This window comes from Petromyzon marinus, unplaced genomic scaffold (assembly GCF_048934315.1).
Source record: "Petromyzon marinus isolate PM22_M1 ecotype Great Lakes invasive population unplaced genomic scaffold, UKy_Petmar_22M1.pri1.0 PM_Scaffold_131, whole genome shotgun sequence".
In the NCBI taxonomy this organism is placed as follows: Eukaryota; Metazoa; Chordata; class Hyperoartia; order Petromyzontiformes; family Petromyzontidae; genus Petromyzon; species Petromyzon marinus.
Genome location: NW_027423093.1, coordinates 51,972 through 78,709, shown reverse-complemented (window position 1 = coordinate 78,709; position 26,738 = coordinate 51,972). Strand labels below are relative to the sequence as shown.

Sequence of the window (26,738 nt, the reverse complement as noted above, 5' to 3'; positions counted from 1 at the left end):
CTCCACCGCGTCCACCACCACCGCCTCCACCGCCTCCACCACCACCGCCTCCACCGCCTCCACCGCCTCCACCTCCTCCACCTCCACCGCCACCACCGCCTCCACCGCCTCCACCTCCTCCACCTCCACCGCCACCACCGCCTCCACCGCCACCGCCTCCACCGCCTCCACCTCCACCACCGCCTCCACCGCCTCCACCGCCTCCACCGCCCACCGGCACCGGCCTCCTCGGTGACGGGGGCCTGGCCGGCCGGGCCCGCCGGGGCTTGCGGGCGGTGTGCCTAGCCTCGTCCTGGGGTTGAGGCCGGCTCTCGGGCGTTGGGGCCGGGCAGGAGCCAAGCAGGCAGCTGAGGAAGTGGGCGCAAGCCGCGGAGATGGCGGGGACCTCCACGTGCTGGGGGGGGGGGCAGGGGGGGGAGGCGGTGGTAGGGGCAGCAGCAGCAGCAGCATCGTCATCATCATCAGCAGCATCATCATCATCAGCAGCATCGTCATCATCATCAGCAGCATCATCATCATCAGCAACATCAACAGTAGTAGTAGCAGCAGCAGCAGCAGAAGCATCATCATCGTCATCATCAGCATCATCATCGTCATCATCAGCATCATCATCATCGTCATCATCAGCATCATCAACAGCAGCGACAGCAGCAGCGGTGTACCTGTAGGTACGAGTGAGTGTACCTGTAGGTACGAGTGAGTGAGTGTACCTGTAGGTACGAGCGAGTGTACCTGTAGGTACGAGTGAGTGAGTCTACCTGTAGGTACGAGTGAGTGTACCTGTAGGTACGAGTGAGTGTACCTGTAGGTACGAGTGAGTGAGTCTACCTGTAGGTACGAGTGAGTGAGTGTACCTGTAGGTACAAGTGAGTCTACCTGTAGGTACGAGTGAGTGAGTGTACCTGTAGGTACGAGTGAGTGAGTGTACCTGTAGGTACGAGTGAGTGAGTGAGTGTACCTGTAGGTACGAGCGAGTGTACCTGTAGGTACGAGTGAGTGAGTGAGTGTACCTGTAGGTACGAGTGAGTGAGTGAGTGTACCTGTAGGTACGAGTGAGTGAGTGTACCTGTAGGTACGAGTGAGTGAGTCTACCTGTAGGTACGAGTGAGTGAGTCTACCTGTAGGTACGAGTGAGTGAGTCTACCTGTAGGTACGAGTGAGTGAGTGAGTGTACCTGTAGGTACGAGTGAGTGTACCTGTAGGTACGAGTGAGTGTACCTGTAGGTACGAGTGAGTGAGTAAGTGTACCTGTAGGTACGAGTGAGTGAGTGAGTGTACCTGTAGGTACGAGTGAGTGAGTGAGTGTACCTGTAGGTACGAGTGAGTGAGTCTACCTGTAGGTACGAGTGAGTGAGTCTACCTGTAGGTACGAGTGAGTGAGTCTACCTGTAGGTACGAGTGAGTGAGTGAGTGTACCTGTAGGTACGAGTGAGTGTACCTGTAGGTACGAGTGAGTGAGTGTACCTGTAGGTACGAGTGAGTGAGTGTACCTGTAGGTACGAGTGAGTGAGTGAGTGTACCTGTAGGTACGAGTGAGTGTACCTGTAGGTACGAGTGAGTGAGTGTACCTGTAGGTACGAGTGAGTGTACCTGTAGGTACGAGTGAGTGAGTGAGTGTACCTGTAGGTACGAGTGAGTCTACCTGTAGGTACGAGTGAGTGAGTGTACCTGTAGGTACGAGTGAGTCTACCTGTAGGTACGAGTGAGTGAGTGTACCTGTAGGTACGAGTGAGTGAGTGAGTGTACCTGTAGGTACGAGTGAGTCTACCTGTAGGTACGAGTGAGTGAGTGTACCTGTAGGTACGAGTGAGTGTACCTGTAGGTACGAGTGAGTGAGTGTACCTGTAGGTACGAGTGAGTGAGTGAGTGTACCTGTAGGTACGAGTGAGTCTACCTGTAGGTACGAGTGAGTGAGTGTACCTGTAGGTACGAGTGAGTGAGTCTACCTGTAGGTACGAGTGAGTGAGTGAGTGTACCTGTAGGTACGAGTGAGTGAGTCTACCTGTAGGTACGAGTGAGTGAGTGAGTGTACCTGTAGGTACGAGTGAGTGTACCTGTAGGTACGAGTGAGTGTACCTGTAGGTACGAGTGAGTGTACCTGTAGGTACGAACGAGTGAGTGAGTCTACCTGTAGGTACGAGTGAGTGAGTGTACCTGTAGGTACGAGTGAGCGAGTCTACCTGTAGGTACGAGTGAGTGTACCTGTAGGTACGAGTGAGTGTACCTGTAGGTACGAGTGAGTGTACCTGTAGGTACGAACGAGTGAGTGAGTCTACCTGTAGGTACGAGTGAGTGAGTCTACCTGTAGGTGCGAGTGAGTGAGTGTACCTGTAGGTACGAGTGAGTGAGTGTACCTGTAGGTACGAGTGAGTCTACCTGTAGGTACGAGTGAGTGAGTGTACCTGTAGGTACGAGTGAGTGTACCTGTAGGTACGAGTGAGTGAGTGTACCTGTAGGTACGAGTGAGTGAGTCTACCTGTAGGTACGAGTGAGTGAGTCTACCTGTAGGTACGAGTGAGTGAGTGTGCCTGTAGGTACGAGTGAGTGAGTGAGTGTACCTGTAGGTACGAGTGAGTCTACCTGTAGGTACGAGTGAGTGAGTGTACCTGTAGGTACGAGTGAGTGTACCTGTAGGTACGAGTGAGTGAGTGTACCTGTAGGTACGAGTGAGTGAGTGAGTGTACCTGTAGGTACGAGTGAGTCTACCTGTAGGTACGAGTGAGTGAGTGTACCTGTAGGTACGAGTGAGTGAGTGAGTGTACCTGTAGGTACGAGTGAGTCTACCTGTAGGTACGAGTGAGTGAGTGTACCTGTAGGTACGAGTGAGTGAGTCTACCTGTAGGTACGAGTGAGTGAGTGAGTGTACCTGTAGGTACGAGTGAGTGAGTCTACCTGTAGGTACGAGTGAGTGAGTGAGTGTACCTGTAGGTACGAGTGAGTGTACCTGTAGGTACGAGTGAGTGTACCTGTAGGTACGAACGAGTGAGTGAGTCTACCTGTAGGTACGAGTGAGTGAGTGTACCTGTAGGTACGAGTGAGCGAGTCTACCTGTAGGTACGAGTGAGTGTACCTGTAGGTACGAGTGAGTGTACCTGTAGGTACGAGTGAGTGTACCTGTAGGTACGAACGAGTGAGTGAGTCTACCTGTAGGTACGAGTGAGTGAGTCTACCTGTAGGTACGAGAGAGTGTACCTGTAGGTACGAGCGAGTGAGTGAGTCTACCTGTAGGTACGAGTGAGTGAGTGTACCTGTAGGTACGAGTGAGTGAGTGTACCTGTAGGTACGAGTGAGTCTACCTGTAGGTACGAGTGAGTGAGTGTACCTGTAGGTACGAGTGAGTGTACCTGTAGGTACGAGTGAGTGAGTGTACCTGTAGGTACGAGTGAGTGAGTCTACCTGTAGGTACGAGTGAGTGAGTCTACCTGTAGGTACGAGTGAGTGAGTGTACCTGTAGGTACGAGTGAGTGAGTGTACCTGTAGGTACGAGTGAGTCTACCTGTAGGTACGAGTGAGTGAGTGTACCTGTAGGTACGAGTGAGTGTACCTGTAGGTACGAGTGAGTGAGTGTACCTGTAGGTACGAGTGAGTGAGTGAGTGTACCTGTAGGTACGAGTGAGTCTACCTGTAGGTACGAGTGAGTGAGTGTACCTGTAGGTACGAGTGAGTGAGTCTACCTGTAGGTACGAGTGAGTGAGTGAGTGTACCTGTAGGTACGAGTGAGTGAGTGAGTGTACCTGTAGGTACGAGTGAGTGAGTCTACCTGTAGGTACGAGTGAGTGAGTGAGTGTACCTGTAGGTACGAGTGAGTGTACCTGTAGGTACGAGTGAGTGTACCTGTAGGTACGAACGAGTGAGTGAGTCTACCTGTAGGTACGAGTGAGTGAGTGTACCTGTAAGGTACGAGTGAGTGAGTCTACCTGTAGGTACGAGTGAGTGTACCTGTAGGTACGAGTGAGTGTACCTGTAGGTACGAGTGAGTGTACCTGTAGGTACGAACGAGTGAGTGAGTCTACCTGTAGGTACGAGTGAGTGAGTGTACCTGTAGGTACGAGTGAGTGAGTCTACCTGTAGGTACGAGTGAGTGAGTGAGTGTACCTGTAGGTACGAGTGAGTCTACCTGTAGGTACGAGTGAGTGAGTGAGTGTACCTGTAGGTACGAGTGAGTCTACCTGTAGGTACGAGTCTACCTGTAGGTACGAGTGAGTCTACCTGTAGGTACGAGCAAGTGAGTGTACCTGTAGGTACGAGCGAGTGAGTCTACCTGTAGGTACGAGTGAGTCTACCTGTAGGTACGAGTGAGTGAGTGTACCTGTAGGTACGAGTGAGTCTACCTGTAGGTACGAGTGAGTGAGTCTACCTGTAGGTACGAGTGAGTGTACCTGTAGGTACGAGTGAGTGAGTGTACCTGTAGGTACGAGTGAGTGAGTCTACCTGTAGGTACGAGTGAGTGAGTGTACCTGTAGGTACGAGTGAGTGAGTGAGTGTACCTGTAGGTACGAGTGAGTCTACCTGTAGGTACGAGTGAGTGAGTCTACCTGTAGGTACGAGCGAGTGAGTGAGTGATTGTACCTGTAGGTACGAGTGAGTGAGTGTACCTGTAGGTACGAGTGAGTTAGTGAGTGTACCTGTAGGTATGAGTGAGTGTACCTGTAGGTACGAGCGAGTGAGTGTACCTGTAGGTACGAGTGAGTGAGTCTACCTGTAGGTACGAGCGAGCGTACCTGCAGGTACGAGCGAGTCTACCTGTAGGTACGAGCGAGCGTACCTGTAGGTACGAGTGAGTGAGTGAGTGTACCTGTAGGTACGAGTGAGTGAGTGATTGAGTGTACCTGTAGGTACGAGTGAGCGTACCTGTAGGTACGAGCGAGTGAGCGTACCTGCAGGTACGAGCGAGTCTACCTGTAGGTACGAGTGAGTGTACCTGTAGGTACGAGTGAGTCTACCTGTAGGTACGAGTGAGTGTACCTGTAGGTACGAGCGAGTCTACCTGTAGGTACGAGTGAGTGTACCTGTAGGTACGAGGTGAGTGAGTGTACCTGTAGGTATGAGCGAGTGAGTGAGTGAGTCTACCTGTATGTACGAGTGAGTGAGCGAGTCTACCTGTAGGTACGAGCGAGTGAGTCTACCTGTAGGTACGAGCGAGTGAGTCTACCTGTAGGTAGGAGTGAGTGAGCGAGTCTACCTGTATGTACGAGTGAGTGAGTGAGTCTACCTGTAGGTACGAGTGAGTGTACCTGTAGGTACGAGTGAGTGAGTCTACCTGTAGGTACGAGCGAGTGAGTGAGTGTACCTGTAGGTACGAGCGAGTGAGTGAGTCTACCTGTAGTTACGAGCGAGTCTACCTGTAGGTACGAGCGAGTCTACCTGTAGGTACGAGCGAGCGTACCTGTAGGTACGAGCGAGTGAGTGAGTGTACCTGTAGGTACGAGTGAGTGTACCTGTAGGTACGAGTGAGTGAGTGAGTCTACCAGTAGGTACGAGTGAGTGAGTCTACCTGCAGGTAGGAGCGAGTCTACCTGTAGGTACGAGTGAGTGTACCTGTAGGTACGAGTGAGTGAGTCTACCTGTAGGTACGAGCGAGTGAGTGAGTCTACCTGTAGGTACGAGCGAGTGAGTGAGTCTACCTGTAGGTACGAGTGAGTCTACCTGTATGTACGAGTGAGTGAGTGAGTCTACCTGTAGGTACGAGGGAGTGAGTCTACCTGTAGGTAGGAGTGAGTCTACCTGCAGGTAGGAGCGAGTGTACCTGTAGGTACGAGTGAGTGTACCTGTAGGTACGAGTGAGTCTACCTGTAGGTACGAGTGAGTCTACCTGTAGGTAGGAGCGAGCGTACCTGCAGGTAGGAGCGCAGGATGTGCTTGACCGACCGCAGGAGTATCTCGCTCAGCAACAGCTTCTGCGGAGACGCGTAGGGACAGAGATGAGAGCGGCGTCAGCAGTAGCGGCGTTGACGAGGGGGAGAGACAAAGGCGGATGGGAGGGGGGGGGGCCCACTCGGGAGCGTGGCGGCCGATTGCCCACCCCCCCGGCTCGCGAGGGTGACCGTGGGGGGCCATGGGGAGCCGTGGGGGGCCGTGGGGAGCGAGCGGGATCGTACCAAGTCAGCCAAATCATCTACCCTTCGATAGCCGAATGAGTAAACACATCGTAGCGGGAGTCACATCAGTGGCAGTAGCGGGAGTCACATCAGTAGTAGCGGGAGTCACATCAGTAGTAGCGGCGGCAGTAGCGGCAGTAGCAGGAGTCACATCAGTAGTAGTAGCGGCAGTAGCGGGAGTCACATCAGTAGTAGTAGTAGCGGCAGTAGCGGGAGTCACATCAGTAGTAGTAGCGGCAGTAGCGGAGTCACATCAATAGTAGCGGCAGTAGCGGGCGTCACATCAGTTGTAGTAGCGGCAGTAGCGGGAGTCACATCAGTAGTAGTAGCGGCAGTAGCAGGAGTCACATCAGTGGCAGTAGCGGGAGTCACAACAGTAGTAGTGGCGGCAGTAGCGGGAGTCACATCAGTAGTAGTAGCGGCGGCAGTAGCGGGAGTCACATCAGTAGTAGTAGTAGCAGTAGCGGGAGTCACATCAATAGTAGCGGCAGTAGCGGGAGTCACATCAGTAGTAGTCACATCAGTAGCGGGAGTCACATCAGTAGTAGTAGCGGCAGTAGCGGGAGTCACATCAGTAGTAGTAGCAGCGGCAGTAGCGGGAGTCACATCAGTAGTAGCAGCAGCGGCAGTAGCGGGAGTCACATCAGTAGTAGTAGCGGCAGTAGCGGGAGTCACATCAGTAGTAGTAGTAGCGGCAGTAGCGGGAGTCACATCAGTAGTAGTAGTAGCGGCAGTAGCGGGAGTCACATCAGTAGCAGGAGTCACATCAGTAGTAGCAGCAGCGGCAGTAGCGGGAGTCACATCAGTAGTAGTAGCGGCAGTAGTGGGAGTCACATCAGTAGTAGTAGCGGCAGTAGCGGGAGTCACATCAGTAGTAGTAGCAGCAGCAGTAGCAGGAGTCACATCAGTAGTAGTAGCGGCAGCAGCGGGAGTCACATCAGTAGTAGTAGTAGCGGCAGTAGCGGGAGTCACATCAGTAGTAGTAGTAGCGGCAGTAGCGGGAGTCACATCAGTAGCAGGAGTCACATCAGTAGTAGTAGTAGCGGCAGTAGCGGGAGTCACATCAGTTGTAGTAGCGGCAGTAGCGGGAGTCACATCAGTAGTAGTAGCGGCAGTAGCAGGAGTCACATCAGTAGTAGTAGCGGCAGCAGTAGCGGGAGTCACATCAGTAGTAGTAGCAGCAGCAATAGCGGGAGTCACATCAGTAGTAGAAGCGGCAGTAGCGGGAGTCACATCAGTAGTAGTAGTAGCAGCAGTAGCGGGAGTCACATCAGTAGTAGTAGCGGCAGTAGCGGGAGTCACATCAATAGTAGTAGTAGCAGCAGTAGCGGGAGTCACATCAGTAGTAGTGGCGGCAGTAGCGGGAGTCACATCAGTAGTAGTAGCGGCAGTAGCGGGAGTCACATCAGTAGTAGTAGCGGCAGTAGCAGGAGTCACATCAGTAGTAGTAGCAGCAGCAGTAGCGGGAGTCACATCAGTAGTAGTAGTAGCGGCAGTAGCGGGAGTCACAACAGTAGTAGTAGCGGCAGTAGCGGAGTCACATCAGTAGTAGTAGCGGCAGTAGCGGGAGTCACATCAGTAGTAGTAGCGGCAGTAGCGGGAGTCACATCAGTAGTAGTAGCGGCAGTAGCAGGAGTCACATCAGTAGTAGTAGCAGCAGCAGTAGCGGGAGTCACATCAGTAGTAGCAGCGGCAGTAGCGGGAGTCACATCAGTAGCAGTAGCGGCAGTAGCGGGAGTCACATCAGTAGTAGTAGCGGCAGTAGCAGGAGTCACATCAGTAGCGGCGGCAGTAGCGGGAGTCACATCAGTAGTAGTAGCAGTGGCAGTAGCGGGAGTCACATCAATAGTAGTAGCAGTGGCAGTAGCGGGAGTCACATCAGTAGTAGTAGCGGCGGCAGTAGCGGGAGTCACATCAGTAGTAGCGGCGGCAGTAGCGGCAGTAGCGGGAGTCACATCAGTAGCGGGAGTCACATCAGTAGTAGTAGCGGCAGTAGCGGGAGTCACATCAGTAGTAGTAGCAGTGGCAGTAGCGGGAGTCACATCAATAGTAGTAGCAGTGGCAGTAGCGGGAGTCACATCAGTAGTAGTAGCGGCGGCAGTAGCGGGAGTCACATCAGTAGTAGCGGCGGCAGTAGCGGCAGTAGCGGGAGTCACATCAGTAGCGGGAGTCACATCAGTAGTAGTAGCGGCAGTAGCGGGAGTCACATCAGTAGTAGTAGTAGCGGCAGTAGCGGGAGTCACATCAGTAGTAGTAGTAGCGGGAGTCACATCAGTAGTAGTAGTAGCGGCAGTAGCGGGAGTCACATCAGTAATAGTAGCGGCAGTAGCGGGAGTCACATCTGTAGTAGCAGCAGTAGCGGGAGTCACATCAGTAGTAGTCACATCAGTAGCGGGAGTCACATCAGTAGTGGTAGCGGCGGCAGTAGCGGGAGTCACATCAGTAGTAGTAGCAGCAGCAATAGCGGGAGTCACATCAGTAGTAGTAGCGGCAGTAGCGGGAGTCACATCAGTAGTAGTAGTAGCAGCAGTAGCGGGAGTCACATCAGTAGTAGTAGCGGCAGTAGTGGGAGTCACATCAATAGTAGTAGTAGCAGCAGTAGCGGGAGTCACATCAGTAGTAGTGGCGGCAGTAGCGGGAGTCACATCAGTAGTAGTAGCGGCAGTAGCAGGAGTCACATCAGTAGTAGCAGTAGCGGGAGTCACATCAGTAGTAGTAGCGGCAGTAGCGGGAGTCACATCAGTAGTAGTAGCGGCAGTAGCGGGAGTCACATCAGTAGTAGTAGCAGTGGCAGTAGCGGGAGTCACATCAGTAGCAGCGGCAGTAGCGGGAGTCACATCAGTAGTAGTAGCGGCAGTAGCGGGAGTCACATCAGTAGTAGTAGCAGCGGCAGCAGCGGGAGTCACATCAGTAGTAGTAGTAGTAGCGGTAGTAGCGGGAGTCACATCAATAGTAGCGGCAGTAGCGGGAGTCACATCAGTAGTAGCGGCAGCAGCGGGAGTCACATCAGTAGTAGTAGTAGCGGTAGTAGCGGGAGTCACATCAGTAGTAGTAGTAGCGGGGAGTCACATCAGTAGTAGTAGCAGCGGCAGTAGCGGGAGTCACATCAGTAGTAGTAGCGGCAGTAGCGGGAGTCACATCAGTAGTAGTAGCAGTGGCAGTAGCGGGAGTCACATCAGTAGTAGTAGCAGTGGCAGTAGCGGGAGTCACATCAATAGTAGTAGCAGTGGCAGTAGCGGGAGTCACATCAGTTGTAGCGGCGGCAGTAGCGGGAGTCACATCAGTAGTGGCGGCGGCAGTAGCGGCAGTAGCGGGAGTCACATCAGTAGCGGGAGTCACATCAGTAGTAGTAGCGGCAGTAGCGGGAGTCACATCAGTAGTAGTAGTAGCGGCAGTAGCGGGAGTCACATCAGTAGTAGTAGTAGCGGGAGTCACATCAGTAGTAGTAGTAGCGGCAGTAGCGGGAGTCACATCAGTAATAGTAGCGGCAGTAGCGGGAGTCACATCAGTAGTAGCAGCAGTAGCGGGAGTCACATCAGTAGTAGTCACATCAGTAGCGGGAGTCACATCAGTAGTGGTAGCGGCGGCAATAGCGGGAGTCACATCAGTAGTAGTAGCAGCAGCAATAGCGGGAGTCACATCAGTAGTAGTAGCGGCAGTAGCGGGAGTCACATCAGTAGTAGTAGTAGCAGCAGTAGCGGGAGTCACATCAGTAGTAGTAGCGGCAGTAGCGGGAGTCACATCAATAGTAGTAGTAGCAGCAGTAGCGGGAGTCACATCAGTAGTAGTGGCGGCAGTAGCGGGAGTCACATCAGTAGTAGTAGCGGCAGTAGCAGGAGTCACATCAGTAGTAGCAGTAGCGGGAGTCACATCAGTAGTAGTAGCGGCAGTAGCGGGAGTCACATCAGTAGTAGTAGCGGCAGTAGCGGGAGTCACATCAGTAGTAGTAGCAGTGGCAGTAGCGGGAGTCACATCAGTAGCAGCGGCAGTAGCGGGAGTCACATCAGTAGTAGTAGCGGCAGTAGCGGGAGTCACATCAGTAGTAGTAGCAGCGGCAGCAGCGGGAGTCACATCAGTAGTAGTAGTAGTAGCGGTAGTAGCGGGAGTCACATCAGTAGTAGTAGCGGCAGTAGCGGGAGTCACATCAGTAGTAGCGGCAGCAGCGGGAGTCACATCAGTAGTAGTAGTAGCGGTAGTAGCGGGAGTCACATCAGTAGTAGTAGTAGCGGGAGTCACATCAGTAGTAGTAGCAGCGGCAGTAGCGGGAGTCACATCAGTAGTAGTAGCGGCAGTAGCGGGAGTCACATCAGTAGTAGTAGCAGTGGCAGTAGCGGGAGTCACATCAATAGTAGTAGCAGTGGCAGTAGCGGGAGTCACATCAGTAGTAGCGGCGGCAGTAGCGGGAGTCACATCAGTAGTAGCGGCGGCAGTAGCGGCAGTAGCGGGAGTTCACATCAGTAGCGGGAGTCACATCAGTAGTAGTAGCGGCAGTAGCGGGAGTCACATCAGTAGTAGTAGTAGCGGCAGTAGCGGGAGTCACATCAGTAGTAGTAGTAGCGGGAGTCACATCAGTAGTAGTAGTAGCGGCAGTAGCGGAAGTCACATCAGTAATAGTAGCGGCAGTAGCGGGAGTCACATCAGTAGTGGTAGCGGCAGTAGCGGGAGTCACATCAGTAGTAGTAGCGGCAGTAGCGGGAGTCACATCAGTAGTAGCAGCAGTAGCGGGAGTCACATCAGTAGTAGTCACATCAGTAGCGGGAGTCACATCAGTAGTGGTAGCGGCAGTAGCGGGAGTCACATCAGTAGTAGTAGTAGCGGCAGTAGCGGGAGTCACATCAGTAGTAGTAGCAGTGGCAGTAGCGGGAGTCACATCAGTAGTAGTAGTAGCGGCGGCAGTAGCGGGAGTCACATCAGTAGTAGTAGTAGCGGCAGTAGCGGGAGTCACATCAGTAGTAGTAGTAGCGGCAGTAGCGGGAGTCACATCAGTAGTAGCAGCAGTAGCGGGAGTCACATCAGTAGTAGTCACATCAGTAGCGGGAGTCACATCAGTAGTGGTAGCGGCAGTAGCAGGAGTCACATCAGTAGTAGTAGCGGCAGCAGTAGCGGGAGTCACATCAGTAGTAGTAGCAGTGGCAGTAGCGGGAGTCACATCAGTAGTAGTAGCGGCAGTAGCGGGAGTCACATCAGTAGTAGTAGTAGCGGCAGTAGCGGGAGTCACATCAGTAGTAGTAGCGGCAGTAGTGGGAGTCACATCAGTAGTAGTAGCGGCGGCAGTAGCGGGAGTCACATCAGTAGTAGCAGCGGCAGTAGCGGGAGTCACATCAGTAGTAGCAGCGGCAGTAGCAGGAGTCACATCAGTGGCAGTAGCGGGAGTCACATCAGTAGTAGTGGCGGCAGTAGCAGGGAGTCACATCAGTAGTAGTAGCGGCAGTAGCAGGAGTCACATCAGTAGTAGTAGCGGCAGTAGCGGGAGTCACATCAGTAGTAGTAGCAGTGGCAGTAGCGGGAGTCACATCAGTAGTAGCAGCGGCAGTAGCGGGAGTCACATCAGTAGTAGTAGTAGCAGCAGTAGCGGGAGTCACATCAATAGTAGCAGTAGCGGTGGCAGTAGCGGGAGTCACATCAATAGTAGTAGTAGTAGTAGCGGGAGTCACATCAATAGTAGTAGTAGTAGTAGCGGAGTCACATCAATAGTAGCAGCGGCAGTAGCAGGAGTCACAACAGTAGTAGCAGCGGCAGTAGCGGGAGTCACAACAGTAGTAGCAGCGGCGGCAGTAGCGGGAGTCACATCAGTAGTAGCGGCAGTAGCGGGAGTCACATCAGTAGTAGTAGCAGCGGCAGTAGCGGGAGTCACATCAATAGTAGCAGTAGCGGTGGCAGTAGCGGGAGTCACATCAATAGTAGTAGTAGTAGTAGCGGGAGTCACATCAATAGTAGCGGCGGCAGTAGTGGGAGTCACATCAATAGTAGTAGCAGCGGCAGTAGCGGGAGTCACATCAGTAGTAGTAGCGGCAGTAGCGGGAGTCACATCAGTAGTAGTAGCAGTGGCAGTAGCGGGAGTCACATCAGTAGTAGCGGCGGCAGTAGCGGGAGTCACATCAGTAGTAGCGGCGGCAGTAGCGGGAGTCACATCAGTAGTAGTAGCGGCGGCAGTAGCGGGAGTCACATCAGTAGTAGTAGTAGCGGCAGTAGCGGGAGTCACATCAGTAGTAGCGGCGGCAGCGGCAACACTAAAACTAAGCACGCGGCAACTTTTAGCATTGTCCGTCCGTGGCTATAAATCCATTCCGTTCCGTACTTTCATAGTTTAGTTTTTCAATGATTTTGGTACAGGCCCCGTGAGCCATTCCGGCTCTTGAATCGGGGTGCTACCACAACAAACTAAACAACAAAACAAAACCGAAAACGCGAACAACAATAATAAAAAAACATCTTCAAAGTGACCGACTGCTACGCGCTGACTGCGTGCAAAACAGCAAATCCATGGAGGGGGAAAAAAAACCCAGCAAAAATATTCCTGAAATAGCAGCGCGTACACCACCACCACCACCACCGCCAACGCCGAGTGGAAAAAAAACCCCAGTGGGATGCAAAGTCAAACAACACCACAACAACCACAGCAGCAGGTAAGGTTAAAGGTTAAAAGCAACCAGCCTGACCCTTTACCCTAGCTTTTACCTTACCACAATACAATCACTCCACCCTCACCTTTGACCCCCCCGCAGCAGGTAAGTTAAAGGTTAAAGCAACGAGCCCTACCCTTTACCCGACCTTTTAACCTTACCACAATACAAATCACTCCACCCTCACCTTTGACCCCCCGCAGCAGGTAAGGTTAAAGGTTAAAGCAACGAGCCCTACCCTTTACCCGACCTTTAACCTTACCACAATACAATCACTCCACCCTCACCTTTGACCCCTGCAGCAGGTAAGGTTAAAAGCAACCATCCTGACCTTCACCCGACCTTTAACCTTACCACAATACAATCACTGTACCCTCACCTTTGACCCCTGCAGCAGGTAAGGTTAAAAACAACCAGCCTGACCCTTTACCCGACCTTTAACCTTACCACAATACAATCACTCCACCCTCACCTTTGACCCCTGCAGCAGGTAAGGTTAAAAGCAACCATCCTGACCCTTTACCCGACCTTTAACCTTAACACAATACAATCACTCCACCCTCACCTTTGACCCCCCGCAGCAGGTAAGGTTAAAGGTTAAAGCAACCAGCCCGACCCTTTACCCAACCTTTAACTTACCACAATACAATCACTCCACCCTCACCTTTGACCCCCCGCAGCAGGTAAGGTTAAAGGTTAAAAACAACCAGCCTGACCCTTTACCCGACCTTTAACCTTACCACAATACAATCACTGTACCCTCACCTTTGACCCCCGCAGCAGGTAAGGTTAAAGGTTAAAGGTTAAAGCAACGAGCCCTACCCTTTACCCGACCTTTTAACCTTTACCCCATACAAAAGACCCGCTTACAGGGTAATTACTGTGGTACTACTGATGCTGCTGCTGCTACGGATGAACAAGGTTGATATGACAGGTACACGCTAAGCCACTTGCCGGTGTGCTATCGACTGCAGACAGCAAAGAAAATTTTAGAGAGAGTGGCGCTTTTGTTTTGCTTAACGTTCACTGCCAAATCACACTCCGTGGTGCCGACGTTAAACAAAAATCAAAATACAACGCCGCTTTTTAAGAAAAAATAAAAAATCTTGCCGTGGTTTTCACACCACCCCCCCCCCCCCCACCATCACCCCCCCACCACCTACGTATGCTGCGTGTCCACGGCCGCTGGTGCCCCCACTTTGTCGCCGGTGCCCCCCACTCCGAGGTCGGTGCCCCCCACCATCCCCATCTGCTTGAGGACGTCCCCGAGATATCGAGCGTTCACCCCTCGCTGGTGCAGCAGCAGCAACAGCGAGGGCCCGTCCAGGGGCAGAGACGCGGAGACGGGCAGGTGAGGTCACTCACCTGGTGGGGAGGGGGGCACGGGGGGTGGTGAGTGGGTGGGTGGGTGGGTGAGTGGGTGAGTGGGTGAGTGAGTGGGTGAGTGGGTGAGTGGGTGAGTGAGTGGGTGAGTGGGTGAGTGGGTGAGTGAGTGGGTGGGTGAGTGGGTGGGTGGGTGGGTGAGTGGGTGGGTGGGTGGGTGGGTGAGTGAGTGGGTGGGTGGGTGGGTGAGTGGGTGAGTGGGTGAGTGGGTGAGTGAGTGGGTGAGTGAGTGAGTGGGTGAGTGGGTGAGTGGGTGGGTGAGTGGGTGAGTGGGTGAGTGAGTGGGTGAGTGAGTGAGTGGGTGAGTGGGTGAGTGGGTGAGTGGATGAGTGGGTGAGTGAGTGAGTGAGTGGGTGAGTGAGTGAGTGGGTGGGTGAGTGGTTGAGTGAGTGAGTGGGTGAGTGAGTGGGAGAGTGAGTGAGTGGGTGAGTGGGTGACTGGGTGAGTGAGTGGGTGAGTGGGTGAGTGGGTGAGTGAGTGGGTGAGTGGGTGAGTGGGTGAGTGAGTGGGTGAGTGGGGTGAGTGGGTGAGTGAGTGGGTGGGTGAGTGGGTGAGTGAGTGAGTGGGTGAGTGAGTGGGTGAGTGAGTGAGTGGGTGGGTGAGTGGGTGAGTGGGTGAGTGGGTGAGTGGGTGGGTGAGTGGGTGAGTGGGTGGGTGAGTGAGTGGGTGAGTGAGTGAGTGGGTGGGTGAGTGAGTGGGTGAGTGGGTGAGTGGTGAGTGAGTGTGAGTGGGTGAGTGGGTGGGTGGGTGGGTGGGTGGTGAGTGAGTGAGTGGGTGGGTGAGTGGGTGAGTGGGTGAGTGGGTGAGGGGTGGGTGGGTGGGTGAGTGGGTGGGTGAGTGGGTGAGTGGGTGGGTGGGTGAGTGGGTGGGTGAGTGAGTGGGTGGGTGGGGTGAGTGGGTGAGTGGGTGGGTGAGTGGGTGAGTGAGTGGAGTGGGTGAGTAGGGTGAGTGAGTGAGTGGGTGAGTGGGTGGGTGAGTGAGTGGGTGGGTGGGTGGGTGAGTGGGGTGGGTGGGTGGGTGAGTGGGTGGGTGGGTGAGTGGGTGAGTGAGTGGGTGAGTGAGTGGGTGGGGTGAGTGGGTGAGTGGGGAGTGGTGGTGGTGGGTGAGTGGGTGGTGGGTGGAGTGGGTGAGTGGGTGAGTGGGTGGGTGAGTGGGTGAGTGGGTGGGTGGGTGGGTGAGTGGGTGAGTGGGTGGGTGAGTGAGTGGGTGAGTGGGTGAGTGGGTGGGTGGGTGAGTGGGTGGTGAGTGAGTGGGTGGGTGGGTGGTGAGTGGGTGGGTGATTGGGTGAGTGAGTGAGTGGGTGGGTGAGTGGGTGGGTGAGTGGGTGAGTGGGTGAGTGAGTGAGTGGGTGAGTGGGTGAGTGGTGGGGGTGTGGGTGAGTGGGTGGTGAGTGAGTGGGTGGGTGGGTGAGTGAGTGGGTGGGTGAGTGGGTGAGTGAGTGAGTGGGTGGGTGGGGTGGGTGAGTGGGTGAGTGGGTGGGTGAGTGGGTGAGTGGGTGAGTGGGTGGGTGGGTGAGTGGGTGGGTGAGTGAGTGGGTGGGTGGGTGGTGAGTGAGTGGGTGAGTGGGTGAGTGAGTGAGTGGGTGAGTGAGTGGGTGAGTGGGTGAGTGAGTGGGTGAGTGAGTGGGTGAGTGAGTGAGTGGGTGAGTGAGTGAGTGGGTGAGTGAGTGGGTGTGAGTGAGTGGGTGAGTGGGTGAGTGGGTGAGTGGGTGAGTGACTGGGTGAGTGAGTGGGTGTGTGAGTGAGTGGGTGAGTGGGTGAGTGACTGGGTGAGTGAGTGGGTGAGTGAGTGGGTGAGTGAGTGAGTGGGTGAGTGGGTGAGTGGGGAGTGAGTGACTGGGTGAGTGAGTGACTGGGTGAGTGAGTGGGTGAGTGAGTGAGTGAGGTGAGTGAGTGAGGTGAGTGGGTGAGTGAGTGAGTGAGTGGGTGGGTGAGTGGTTGAGTGAGTGAGTGGGTGAGTGAGTGAGTGGGTGAGTGAGTGAGTGAGTGGGTGGGTGACTGGGTGAGTGGGTGAGTGGGTGAGTGACTGGGTGAGTGAGTGGTGAGTGGGTGTGTGAGTGAGTGGGTGAGTGGGTGAGTGACTGGGTGAGTGAGTGGGTGAGTGAGTGGGTGAGTGAGTGAGTGGGTGAGTGGGTGAGTGGTGAGTGACTGGGTGAGTGAGTGACTGGGTGAGTGAGTGGGTGAGTGAGTGAGTGAGTGAGTGGGTGAGTGAGTGAGTGAGTGGGTGAGTGAGTGAGTGAGTGGGTGGGTGAGTGGTTGAGTGAGTGAGTGGGTGAGTGAGTGGGAGAGTGAGTGAGTGAGTGGGTGGGTGACTGGGTGAGTGGGTGAGTGGGTGAGTGAGTGAGTGGGTGAGTGAGTGAGTGAGTGGGTGGGTGACTGGGTGAGTGGGTGAGTGGGTGAGTGACTGGGGAGTGAGTGGGTGAGTGGGTGGTGAGTGGGTGAGTGGGTGAGTGACTGGGGGTGAGTGGGTGGGTGAGTGGTGGTGTGAGTGAGTGAGTGGGTGAGTGGGTGAGTGGTGAGTGAGTGACTGGGTGAGTGAGTGAGTGGGGTGTGAGTGAGTGGGGAGTGAGTGGGTGAGTGAGTGAGTGGGTGAGGAGTGAGATGAGTGAGGTGGGTGAGTGAGTGGGAGAGTGAGTGAGTGAGTGGGTGGGTGACTGGGTGAGTGGGTGAGTGACTGGGTGACTGAGTGGGTGTGTGAGTGAGTGGGTGAGTGGGTGAGTGACTGGGTGACTGAGTGAGTGGGTGAGTGAGTGGGTGAGTGGGTGAGTGGGTGAGTGACTGGGTGAGTGAGTGGGTGAGTGAGTGGGTGAGTGAGTGAGTGGGTGAGTGGGTGAGTGGGTGAGTGAGTGACTGGGTGAGTGAGTGACTGGGTGAGTGGTGAGTGAGTGAGTGGGTGAGTGAGTGAGTGGGTGAGTGAGTGAGTGAGTGGGTGAGTGAGTGAGTGGGTGGGTGAGTGGTTGAGTGAGTGAGTGGGTGAGTGAGTGGGAGAGTGAGTGAGTGGGTGAGTGAGTCACTCACCAGAGCTGGGATCTGGTGAGTGATGACGAACTGAGCTGCGTCTCTAAAGAGACGACGTTGAGCACGGAGAGCCGGGAAATCAGAGGGCGGGAAACGAACACCTGGGGCAGACACGGGGGGGGTCACGGGGGGTCACAGGGGGGTCACGGGGGGTCACAGGGGGGGGCGCGGGGGGGGCGCGGGCGGGGGTCATGGGGGGGGGGGGGTCACGTGGGGTCACGGGGGGTCACGGGGGTCACGGGGGGTCACGGGGGGTCACGGGGGTCACGGGGGGTCACGGGGGTCATGGGGGGTCGTGGGGGGGTCACGGGGGGTCACGGGGGGGTCACGGGGGTCACGAGGGGTCATGGAGGGGGGAGAGGCTGGTGAGTACCTGGTGAGTATTTGGTGAGTACCTGGTGAGTACCTGGTGATTGTGAGTGGTGAGTACCTGGTGAGTACCTGATGAGTACCTGGTGAGTGGTGAGTACCTGGTGAGTGGTGAGTACCTGGTGAGTACCTGGTGATTGTGAGTGGTGAGTACCTGGTGAGTACCTGGTGAGTACCTGGTGAGTGGTGAGTACCTGGTGAGTACCTGGTGAGTGGTGAGTACCTGGTGAGTACCTGGTGAGTGGTGAGTAAGTGGTGAGTACCTGGTGAGTAACTGGTGAGTGGTGAGTACCTGGTGAGTACCTGGTGAGTGGTGAGTAAGTGGTGAGTACCTGGTGAGTACCTGGTGAGTACCTGGTGATTGTGAGTACCTGGTGAGTGTGAGTACCTGGTGAGTACCTGGTGAGTATCTGGTGAGTGTGAGTACCTGGTGAGTACCTGGTGAGTACCTGGTGATTGTGAGTACCTGGTGAGTACCTGGTGTGAGTGGTGAGTACCTGGTGATTGTGAGTACCTGGTGAGTGGTGAGTACCTGGTGAGTACCTGTGAGTACCTGGTGAGTGGTGAGTACCTGGTGAGTACCTGGTGAGTACCTGGTGAGTGGTGAGTACCTGGTGAGTACCTGGTGAGTGTGAGTACCTGGTGAGTGCCTGGTGAGTACCTGGTGAGTGTGAGTACCTGGTGAGTGTGAGTACCTGGTGAGTACCTGGTGAGTGTGAGTACCTGGTGAGTACCTGGTGAGTACCTGGTGAGTGGTGAGTACCTGGTGAGTACCTGGTGAGTACCTGGTGAGTGGTGAGTACCTGTGAGTGGTGAGTACCTGATGAGTACCTGGTGAGTACCTGGTGAGTGGTGAGTACCTGGTGAGTACCTGGTGAGTGCGAGTACCTGGTGAGTACCTGGTGAGTGCCTGGTGAGTGCCTGGTGAGTGGTGAGTACCTGGTGAGTACCTGGTGAGTGGTGAGTACCTGGTGAGTACCTGGTGAGTACCTGGTGAGTGGTGAGTACCTGGTGAGTACCTGGTGAGTACCTGGTGATTGGGAGTACCTGGTGAGTACCTGGTGAGTACCTGGTGATTGGGAGTACCTGGTGAGTGTGAGTACCTGGTGAGTACCTGGTGAGTCCTGGTGAGTGTGAGTACCTGGTGTGAGTGGTGAGTACCTGGTGAGTACCTGGTGAGTACCTGGTGAGTGTGAGTACCTGGTGAGTACCTGGTGAGTACCTGGTGAGTGGTGAGTACCTGGTGAGTACCTGGTGAGTACCTGGTGAGTGTGAGTACCTGGTGAGTACCTGGTGAGTACCTGGTGATTGTGAGTACCTGGTGAGTGGTGAGTAAGTGGTGAGTACCTGGTGAGTACCTGGTGAGTACCTGGTGAGTGGTGAGTACCTGGTGAGTACCTGGTGAGTACCTGGTGAGTGTGAGTACCTGGTGAGTACCTGGTGAGTGCCTGGTGAGTGCCTGGTGAGTGGTGAGTACCTGGTGAGTACCTGGTGAGTGGTGAGTACCTGGTGAGTACCTGGTGAGTACCTGGTGATTGGGAGTACCTGGTGAGTACCTGGTGAGTACCTGGTGATTGGGAGTACCTGGTGAGTGTGAGTACCTGGTGAGTACCTGGTGAGTACCTGGTGAGTGTGAGTACCTGGTGTGAGTGGTGAGTACCTGGTGAGTACCTGGTGAGTGTGAGTACCTGGTGAGTACCTGGTGAGTGGTGAGTACCTGGTGAGTACCTGGTGAGTACCTGGTGATTGGGAGTACCTGGTGAGTACCTGGTGAGTACCTGGTGATTGGGAGTACCTGGTGAGTGTGAGTACCTGGTGAGTACCTGGTGAGTGTGAGTACCTGGTGCGTACCTGGTGAGTACCTGGTGAGTGGTGAGTACCTGGTGAGTGTGAGTACCTGGTGAGTACCTGGTGAGTGGTGAGTACCTGCTGAGTACCTGGTGAGTACCTGGTGAGTGTGAGTACCTGGTGAGTACCTGGTGATTGTGAGTACCTGGTGAGTGGTGAGTAAGTGGTGAGTACCTGGTGAGTACCTGGTGAGTGTGAGTACCTGGTGAGTACCTGGTGAGTACCTGGTGAGTGGTGAGTACCTGGTGAGTACCTGGTGAGTACCTGGTGAGTGTGAGTACCTGGTGAGTACCTGGTGAGTACCTGGTGATTGTGAGTACCTGGTGAGTGGTGAGTAAGTGGTGAGTACCTGGTGAGTACCTGGTGAGTGGTGAGTACCTGGTGAGTGGTGAGTACCTGGTGAGTGGGAGTACCTGGTGAGTACCTGGTGAGTACCTGGTGAGTGTGAGTACCTGGTGAGTACCTGGTGAGTACCTGGTGAGTGGTGAGTACCTGGTGAGTACCTGGTGAGTACCTGGTGAGTGTGAGTACCTGGTGAGTACCTGGTGAGTACCTGGTGATTGTGAGTACCTGGTGAGTGGTGAGTAAGCGGTGAGTACCTGGTGAGTACCTGGTGAGTGGTGAGTACCTGGTGAGTACCTGGTGAGTACCTGGTGAGTGGGAGTACCTGGTGAGTACCTGGTGGAGTACCTGGTGAGTGTGAGTACCTGGTGAGTACCTGGTGAGTACCTGGTGAGTGTGAGTACCTGGTGAGTACCTGGTGAGTGGTGAGTACCTGGTGAGTACCTGGTGAGTACCTGGTGAGTGGTGAGTAAGTGGTGAGTACCTGGTGAGTACCTGGTGAGTGGTGAGTACCTGGTGAGTACCTGGTGAGTACCTGGTGATTGTGAGTACCTGGTGAGTGGTGAGTAAGTGGTGAGTACCTGGTGAGTAAGTGGTGAGTGGTGAGTACCTGGTGAGTACCTGGTGAGTACCTGGTGAGTACCTGGTGAGTGGTGAGTACCTGGTGAGTACCTGGTGATTGTGAGTACCTGGTGAGTGGTGAGTAAGTGGTGAGTACCTGGTGAGACCCTGGTGAGTGGTGAGTACCTGGTGAGTACCTGGTGAGTACCTGGTGAGTACCTGGTGAGTGTGAGTACCTGGTGAGTACCTGGTGAGTGGTGAGTACCTGGTGAGTACCTGGTGAGTACCTGGTGAGTGGTGAGTACCTGGCGAGTACCTGGTGAGTGGTGAGTACCTGGTGAGTACCTGGTGAGTGTGAGTACCTGGTGAGTCCCTGGTGAGTGGTGAGTACCTGGTGAGTACCTGGTGAGTACCTGGTGATTGTGAGTACCTGGTGGAGTGGTGAGTAAGTGGTGAGTACCTGGTGAGTCCCTGGTGAGTGGTCAGTACCTGGTGAGTACCTGGTGAGTACCTGGTGAGTACCTGGTGAGTGTGAGTACCTGGTGAGTACCTGGTGAGTGTGAGTACCTGGTGAGTACCTGGTGAGTACCTGGTGAGTGTGAGTACCTGGTGAGTGGTGAGTACCTGGTGAGTACCTGGTGAGTACCTGGTGAGTACCTGGTGAGTAAGCGTCGAGGTTGAACTGTATCTGGAATTTGGAGTCGCTGAGGGAGTGAACCTCCTGGCAAGCCTCCTTCACGATACGCAGATTCACTCCCTCCACTAGTGGGGGAGACACGTGGTGGTGGGTGGGTGGGTGGGGGGGGAGAGACACGTGGTGGTGGGTGGGTGGGTGGGGAGAGACACGTGGTGGTGGGGTGGGTGGGGGGAGAGACCCGTGGTGGTGGGTGGGGGAGAGACACGTGGTGGTGGGTGGGTGGGTGGGGAGAGACACGTGGTGGTGGGTGGGTGGGTGGGGGGAGACACGTGTGGTGGGTGGGTGGGTGAGGGGGGGAGACACGTGGGTGGGTGGGGGGAGACACGTGGTGGTGGGTGGGTGGGGGGAGACACGTGGTGGTGGGTGGGTGGGTGGGGGGAGACACGTGGTGGTGGGTGGGTGGGTGGGTGGGGGGAGACACGTGGTGGTGGGTGGGTGGGTGGGGGGAGACACGTGGTGGTGGGTGGGTGGGTGGGGGGAGACACGTGGTGGTGGGTGGGTGGGTGGGGGGGGGAGACACGTGGTGGTGGGTGGGTGGGTGGGGGGAGACACGTGGTGGTGGGTGGGTGGGGGGAGAGACACGTGGTGGTGGGTGGGGAGAGACACGTGGTGGTGGGTGGGTGGGGGGAGACACGTGGTGGTGGGTGGGTGGGGGGAGACACGTGGTGGTGGGTGGGTGGGTGGGGAGAGACACGTGGTGGTGGGTGGGTGGGTGGGGGGGGAGAGACACGTGGTGGTGGGTGGGTGGGGGGGGGAGAGACACGTGGTGGTGGGTGGGTGGGTGGGGGGAGACACGTGGTGGTGGGTGGGTGGGGGAGAGACACGTGGTGGTGGGTGGGGAGAGACACGTGGTGGTGGGTGGGTGGGTGGGGGGAGACACGTGGTGGTGGGTGGGTGGGGGGAGACACGTGGTGGTGGGTGGGTGGGTGGGGGGAGACACGTGGTGGTGGGTGGGTGGGGGGAGACACGTGGTGGTGGGTGGGTGGGGGGGGAGAGACACGTGGTGGTGGGTGGGTGGGTGGGGGGGGAGAGACACGTGGTGGTGGGTGGGTGGGTGGGGGGGGAGAGACACGTGGTGGTGGGTGGGTGGGTGGGGGGAGACACGTGGTGGTGGGTGGGTGGGTGGGGGGGAGACACGTGGTGGTGGGTGGGTGGGTGGGGGGAGACACGTGGTGGTGGGTGGGTGGGTGGGGGGAGACACGTGGTGGTGGGTGGGTGGGGGGAGACACGTGGTGGTGGGTGGGTGGGTGGGGGGAGACACGTGGTGGTGGGTGGGTGGGGGGAGACACGTGGTGGTGGGTGGGTGGGGGGGGAGAGACACGTGGTGGTGGGTGGGGTGGGGGGAGAGACACGTGGTGGTGGGTGGGTGGGTGGGGGGAGACACGTGGTGGTGGGTGGGTGGGTGGGGGGGGAGACACGTGGTGGTGGGTGGGTGGGTGGGGGGAGACACGTGGTGGTGGGTGGGTGGGTGGGGGGAGACACGTGGTGGTGGGTGGGTGGGTGGGGGGAGACACGTGGTGGTGGGTGGGTGGGTGGGGGGAGACACGTGGTGGTGGGTGGGTGGGGGGAGAGACACGTGGTGGTGGGTGGGGAGAGACACGTGGTGGTGGGTGGGTGGGTGGGGGGAGACACGTGGTGGTGGGTGGGTGGGGGGAGACACGTGGTGGTGGGTGGGTGGGGGGGGGAGACACGTGGTGGTGGGTGGGTGGGGGGAGAGACACGTGGTGGTGGGTGGGGAGAGACACGTGGTGGTGGGTGGGTGGGTGGGGGGAGACACGTGGTGGTGGGTGGGTGGGTGGGGGGAGACACGTGGTGGGTGGGTGGGTGGGTGGGACGGGAGACACGTGGTGGTGGGTGGGTGGGTGGGGGGAGACACGTGGTGGTGGGTGGGTGGGTGGGGGGAGACACGTGGTGGTGGGTGGGTGGGGGGGAGACACGTGGTGGTGGGTGGGTGGGTGGGTGGGGGGAGACACGTGGTGGTGGGTGGGTGGGTGGGTGGGGGGAGACACGTGGTGGTGGGTGGGTGGGTGGGGGGAGACACGTGGTGGTGGGTGGGTGGGTGGGTGGGGGGAGACACGTGGTGGTGGGTGGGTGGGTGGGGGGAGACACGTGGTGGTGGGTGGGTGGGTGGGGGGAGACACGTGGTGGTGGGTGGGTGGGTGGGGGGAGACACGTGGTGGTGGGTGGGTGGGTGGGGGGAGACACGTGGTGGTGGGTGGGTGGGTGGGGGGAGACACGTGGTGGTGGGTGGGTGGGTGGGGGGAGACACGTGGTGGTGGGTGGGTGGGTGGGGGGAGACACGTGGTGGTGGGTGGGTGGGTGGGGGGAGACACGTGGTGGTGGGTGGGTGGGTGGGGGGAGACACGTGGTGGTGGGTGGGTGGGTGGGGGGAGACACGTGGTGGTGGGTGGGTGGGTGGGGGGAGACACGTGGTGGTGGGTGGGTGGGTGGGGGGAGACACGTGGTGGTGGGTGGGTGGGTGGGTGGGGGAGACACGTGGTGGTGGGTGGGTGGGTGGGGGGAGACACGTGGTGGTGGGTGGGTGGGTGGGGGGAGACACGTGGTGGTGGGTGGGTGGGTGGGGGGAGACACGTGGTGGTGGGTGGGTGGGTGGGGGGAGACACGTGGTGGTGGGTGGGTGGGTGGGTGAGTGAGTGACTAGGTGAGTGAGTGAGTGGGTGAGTGAGTAAGTGAGTGGGTGAGTGAGTGGGTGAGTGGGTGAGTGAGTGAGTGGCTGGGTGAGTGGGTGAGTGAGTGGCTGGGTGAGTGAGTGAGTGGTGAGTGGTGAGCAACCCTCACCATCCTCCTCCACTTCCGCCCCCTTCCCAGCGGCCATCTTGGAATCGGCGGCCATCTTGGAGTCCACCTTCTGCTGCACAAACTTCACAGCAGCACTCTGCATGAAGCGTAGATACCTAGGCAGGGTGAGTGGGTGAGTGAGTGGGTGAGTGGGTGAGTGGGTGAGTGGGTGAGTGAGTGGGTGAGTGGGTGAGTGAGTGAGTGGGTGAGTGAGTGGGTGAGTGAGTGGGTGAGTGGGTGAGTGGGTGAGTGAGTGGGTGAGTGGGTGGGTGAGTGGGTGAGTGGGTGGGTGAGTGGGTGAGTAGGTGAGTGGGTGAGTGGGTGAGTGGGTGGGTGAGTGAGTGAGTCGGTGAGTGGGTGAGTGAGTGAGTGAGTGGGTGAGTGAGTGAGTGGGTGAGTGGGTGAGTGAGTGAGTGAGTGGGTGAGTGAGTGAGTGAGTGAGTGGGTGAGTGAGTGGGTGAGTGAGTGAGTGAGTGGGTGAGTGAGTGTGTGGGTGAGTGAGTGGGTGAGTGAGTGGGTGAGTGAGTGGGTGAGTGGGTGGGTGAGTGAGTGGGTGGGTGAGTGGGTGAGTGGGTGAGTGGGTGAGTGAGTGGGTGAGTGAGTGGATGAGTGAGTGGATGAGTGAGTGGGTGAGTGGGTGGGTGAGTGAGTGGGTGAGTGAGTGGGTGAGTGAGTGAGTGGGTGAGTGAGTGGGTGAGTGAGTGGGTGAGTGGGTGAGTGAGTGAGTGGGTGAGTGGGTGAGTGAGTGAGTGGGTGAGTGGGTGGGTGAGTGGGTGAGTAGGTGAGTGGGTGAGTGGGTGAGTGAGTGGGTGAGTGAGTGGGTGAGTGGGTGAGTGGGTGAGTGAGTGGGTGAGTGAGTGGGTGAGTGAGTGGGTGAGTGAGTGGGTGAGTGAGTGGGTGAGTGGTGAGTGAGTGAGTGAGTGGGTGAGTGAGTGAGTGAGTGGGTGAGTGAGTGGGTGAGTGAGTGAGTGAGTGGGTGAGTGAGTGTGTGGGTGAGTGAGTGGGTGAGTGAGTGGGTGAGTGAGTGGGTGAGTGGGTGGGTGAGTGAGTGGGTGGGTGAGTGGGTGAGTGGGTGAGTGAGTGGGTGAGTGAGTGAGTGGGTGAGTGGGTGAGTGGGTGAGTGAGTGGGTGAGTGAGTGGGTGAGTGAGTGGGTGAGTGGGTGAGTGGGTGAGTGAGTGGGTGGGTGAGTGAGTGAGTGGGTGAGTGGGTGAGTGAGTGAGTGAGTGGGTGAGTGAGTGGGTGAGTGAGTGGGTGAGTGGGTGAGTGGGTGAGTGGGTGAGTGAGTGGGTGAGTGAGTGGGTGAGTGGGTGAGTGGGTGAGTGAGTGAGTGGGTGAGTGGGTGGGTGAGTAAGTGAGTGGGTGGGTGAGTGGGTGGGTGAGTGAGTGGGTGAGTGAGTGGGTGAGTGAGTGGGTGTGTGGGTGAGTGGGTGGGTGAGTGAGTGGGTGGGTGAGTGGGTGGGTGAGTGAGTGAGTGGGTGAGTGGGTGAGTGAGTGAGTGGGTGGGTGAGTGAGTGAGTGAGTGGGTGAGTGAGTGGGTGGGTGAGTGGGTGGGTGGGTGAGTGAGTGGGTGAGTGGGTGAGTGAGTGAGTGAGTGGGTGAGTGAGTGGGTGAGTGGGTGAGTGAATGAGTGGGTGAGTGAGTGGGTGAGTGGGTGAGTGAATGGGTGAGTGAGTGAGTGAGTGGGTGAGTGAGTGAGTGAGTGGGTGAGTGAGTGAGTGAGTGGGTGAGTGAGTGAGTGGGTGAGTGAGTGAGTGGGTGAGTGAGTGACTGAGTGACTAAATGAGTGACTAAGTGAGTGAGTGGCTGAGTGAGTGACCTAAGTGAGTGACTAAATGAGTGACTAAGTGAGTGGACTAAGTGAGTGACTAAGTGAGTGACTGAGTGAGTGAGTGGCTGAGTGAGTGAGTGAGTGACTAAGTGAGTGATTGAGTGAGTAACTAAATGAGTGACTAAGTGAGTGAGTGAGTGACCTAAGTGAGTGACTAAGTGAGTGACTAAATGAGTGACTAAATGAGTGACTAAGTGAGTGACTAAGTGAGTGACTGACTAAGTGACTGACTAAGTGACTGACTAAATGAGTGACTAAGTGAGTGACTAAGCGAGTGACTGAGTGAGTGACCTAAGTGAGTGGCTGAGTGAGTGGGTGAGTGGGTGAGTGAGTGAGTGACTAAGTGAGTGACTAAGTGAGTGACTAAGTGAGTGACTAAGTGAGTGACTGAGTGAGTGAGTGAGTCACCTGTTCTCTACAAAGGCCTCGACTAGCTCAGGCCGCAGGCTAGACAGACGGTGAGGGTGAGGCCGTGGGAAGCCAGCCTGGAGTGAGTGGGTGAGTGAGTGACTAAGTGAGTGACTAAGTTAGTGAGTGACTAAATGAGTGACTAAGTGAGTGACTAAGTGAGTGACTGAGTGACTAAGTGAGTGACTGAGTGACTAAGTGAGTGACTGAGTTACTAAATGAGTGACTAAGTGAGTGAGTGAGTGACTAAGTGAGTGACTAAGTTAGTGAGTGACTAAATGAGTGACTAAGTGAGTGACTGAGTGAGTGAGTGAGTCACCTGTTCTCTACAAAGGCCTCGACTAGCTCAGGCCGCAGGCTGCACAGACGGTGAGGGTGAGGCCGTGGGAAGCCAGCCTGGAGTGAGTGGGTGAGTGGGTGAGTGAGTGACTAAGTGAGTGACTAAGTTAGTGAGTGACTAAATGAGTGACTAAGTGAGTGACTAAGTGAGTGACTGAGTGACTAAGTGAGTGACTGAGTGAGTGACTAAGTGAGTGGCTGAGTGAGTGACTGAGTGAGTGAGTGACTAAGTGAGTGACTAAGTGAGTGAGTAAGTGAGTGACTAAGTGAGTGACTGAGTGACTAAGTGAGTGACTGAGTGAGTGACTAAGTGAGTGACTGAGTGAGTGACTGAGTGAGTGAGTGAGTGGCTGAGTGAGTGAGTGAGTGACTAAGTGAGTGACTAAGTGAGTGACTAAGTGAGTGACTGAGTGAGTGAGTGAGTC

At 56.2% G+C, this 26,738-nt stretch overlaps 2 protein-coding genes across 3 annotated transcripts in view; both read right to left on the bottom strand.

The window, feature by feature from the left end:
- The window catches only part of LOC142922643 (clustered mitochondria protein homolog), a 73,988-nt gene extending 60,018 nt beyond the window's left edge, over positions 1-13,970 (bottom strand). The window contains exons 1-3 of the mRNA XM_076063464.1: positions 13,920-13,970; positions 5,835-5,897; positions 190-394 (exon numbers count right to left, since the gene is read on the bottom strand). Of these exons, the coding sequence (XP_075919579.1) occupies positions 190-394; positions 5,835-5,897; positions 13,920-13,970 (319 nt within the window). The remainder of the gene's footprint in view (positions 1-189; positions 395-5,834; positions 5,898-13,919) is intronic.
- LOC142922646 (clustered mitochondria protein homolog) lies at positions 178-26,698 on the bottom strand. 2 transcript variants are annotated; one of them, XM_076063470.1, is made up of 7 exons: positions 26,294-26,698; positions 23,738-23,853; positions 20,899-21,003; positions 17,122-17,222; positions 13,885-14,086; positions 5,835-5,897; positions 178-394 (listed from the first exon to the last, which is right to left on the bottom strand). In XM_076063470.1, exons 2-5 carry the CDS (start codon positions 23,838-23,840, stop codon positions 14,003-14,005), a joined length of 393 nt encoding a protein of 130 aa, XP_075919585.1. In that variant the 5' UTR covers positions 23,841-23,853; positions 26,294-26,698; the 3' UTR covers positions 178-394; positions 5,835-5,897; positions 13,885-14,002. The 2 variants fall into 2 exon arrangements, with proteins under 2 accessions (XP_075919585.1, XP_075919586.1); XM_076063471.1 differs by lacking the exon at positions 26,294-26,698 and adding an exon at positions 25,975-26,177.
- Between the last annotated feature and the right edge of the window lie 40 nt (positions 26,699-26,738).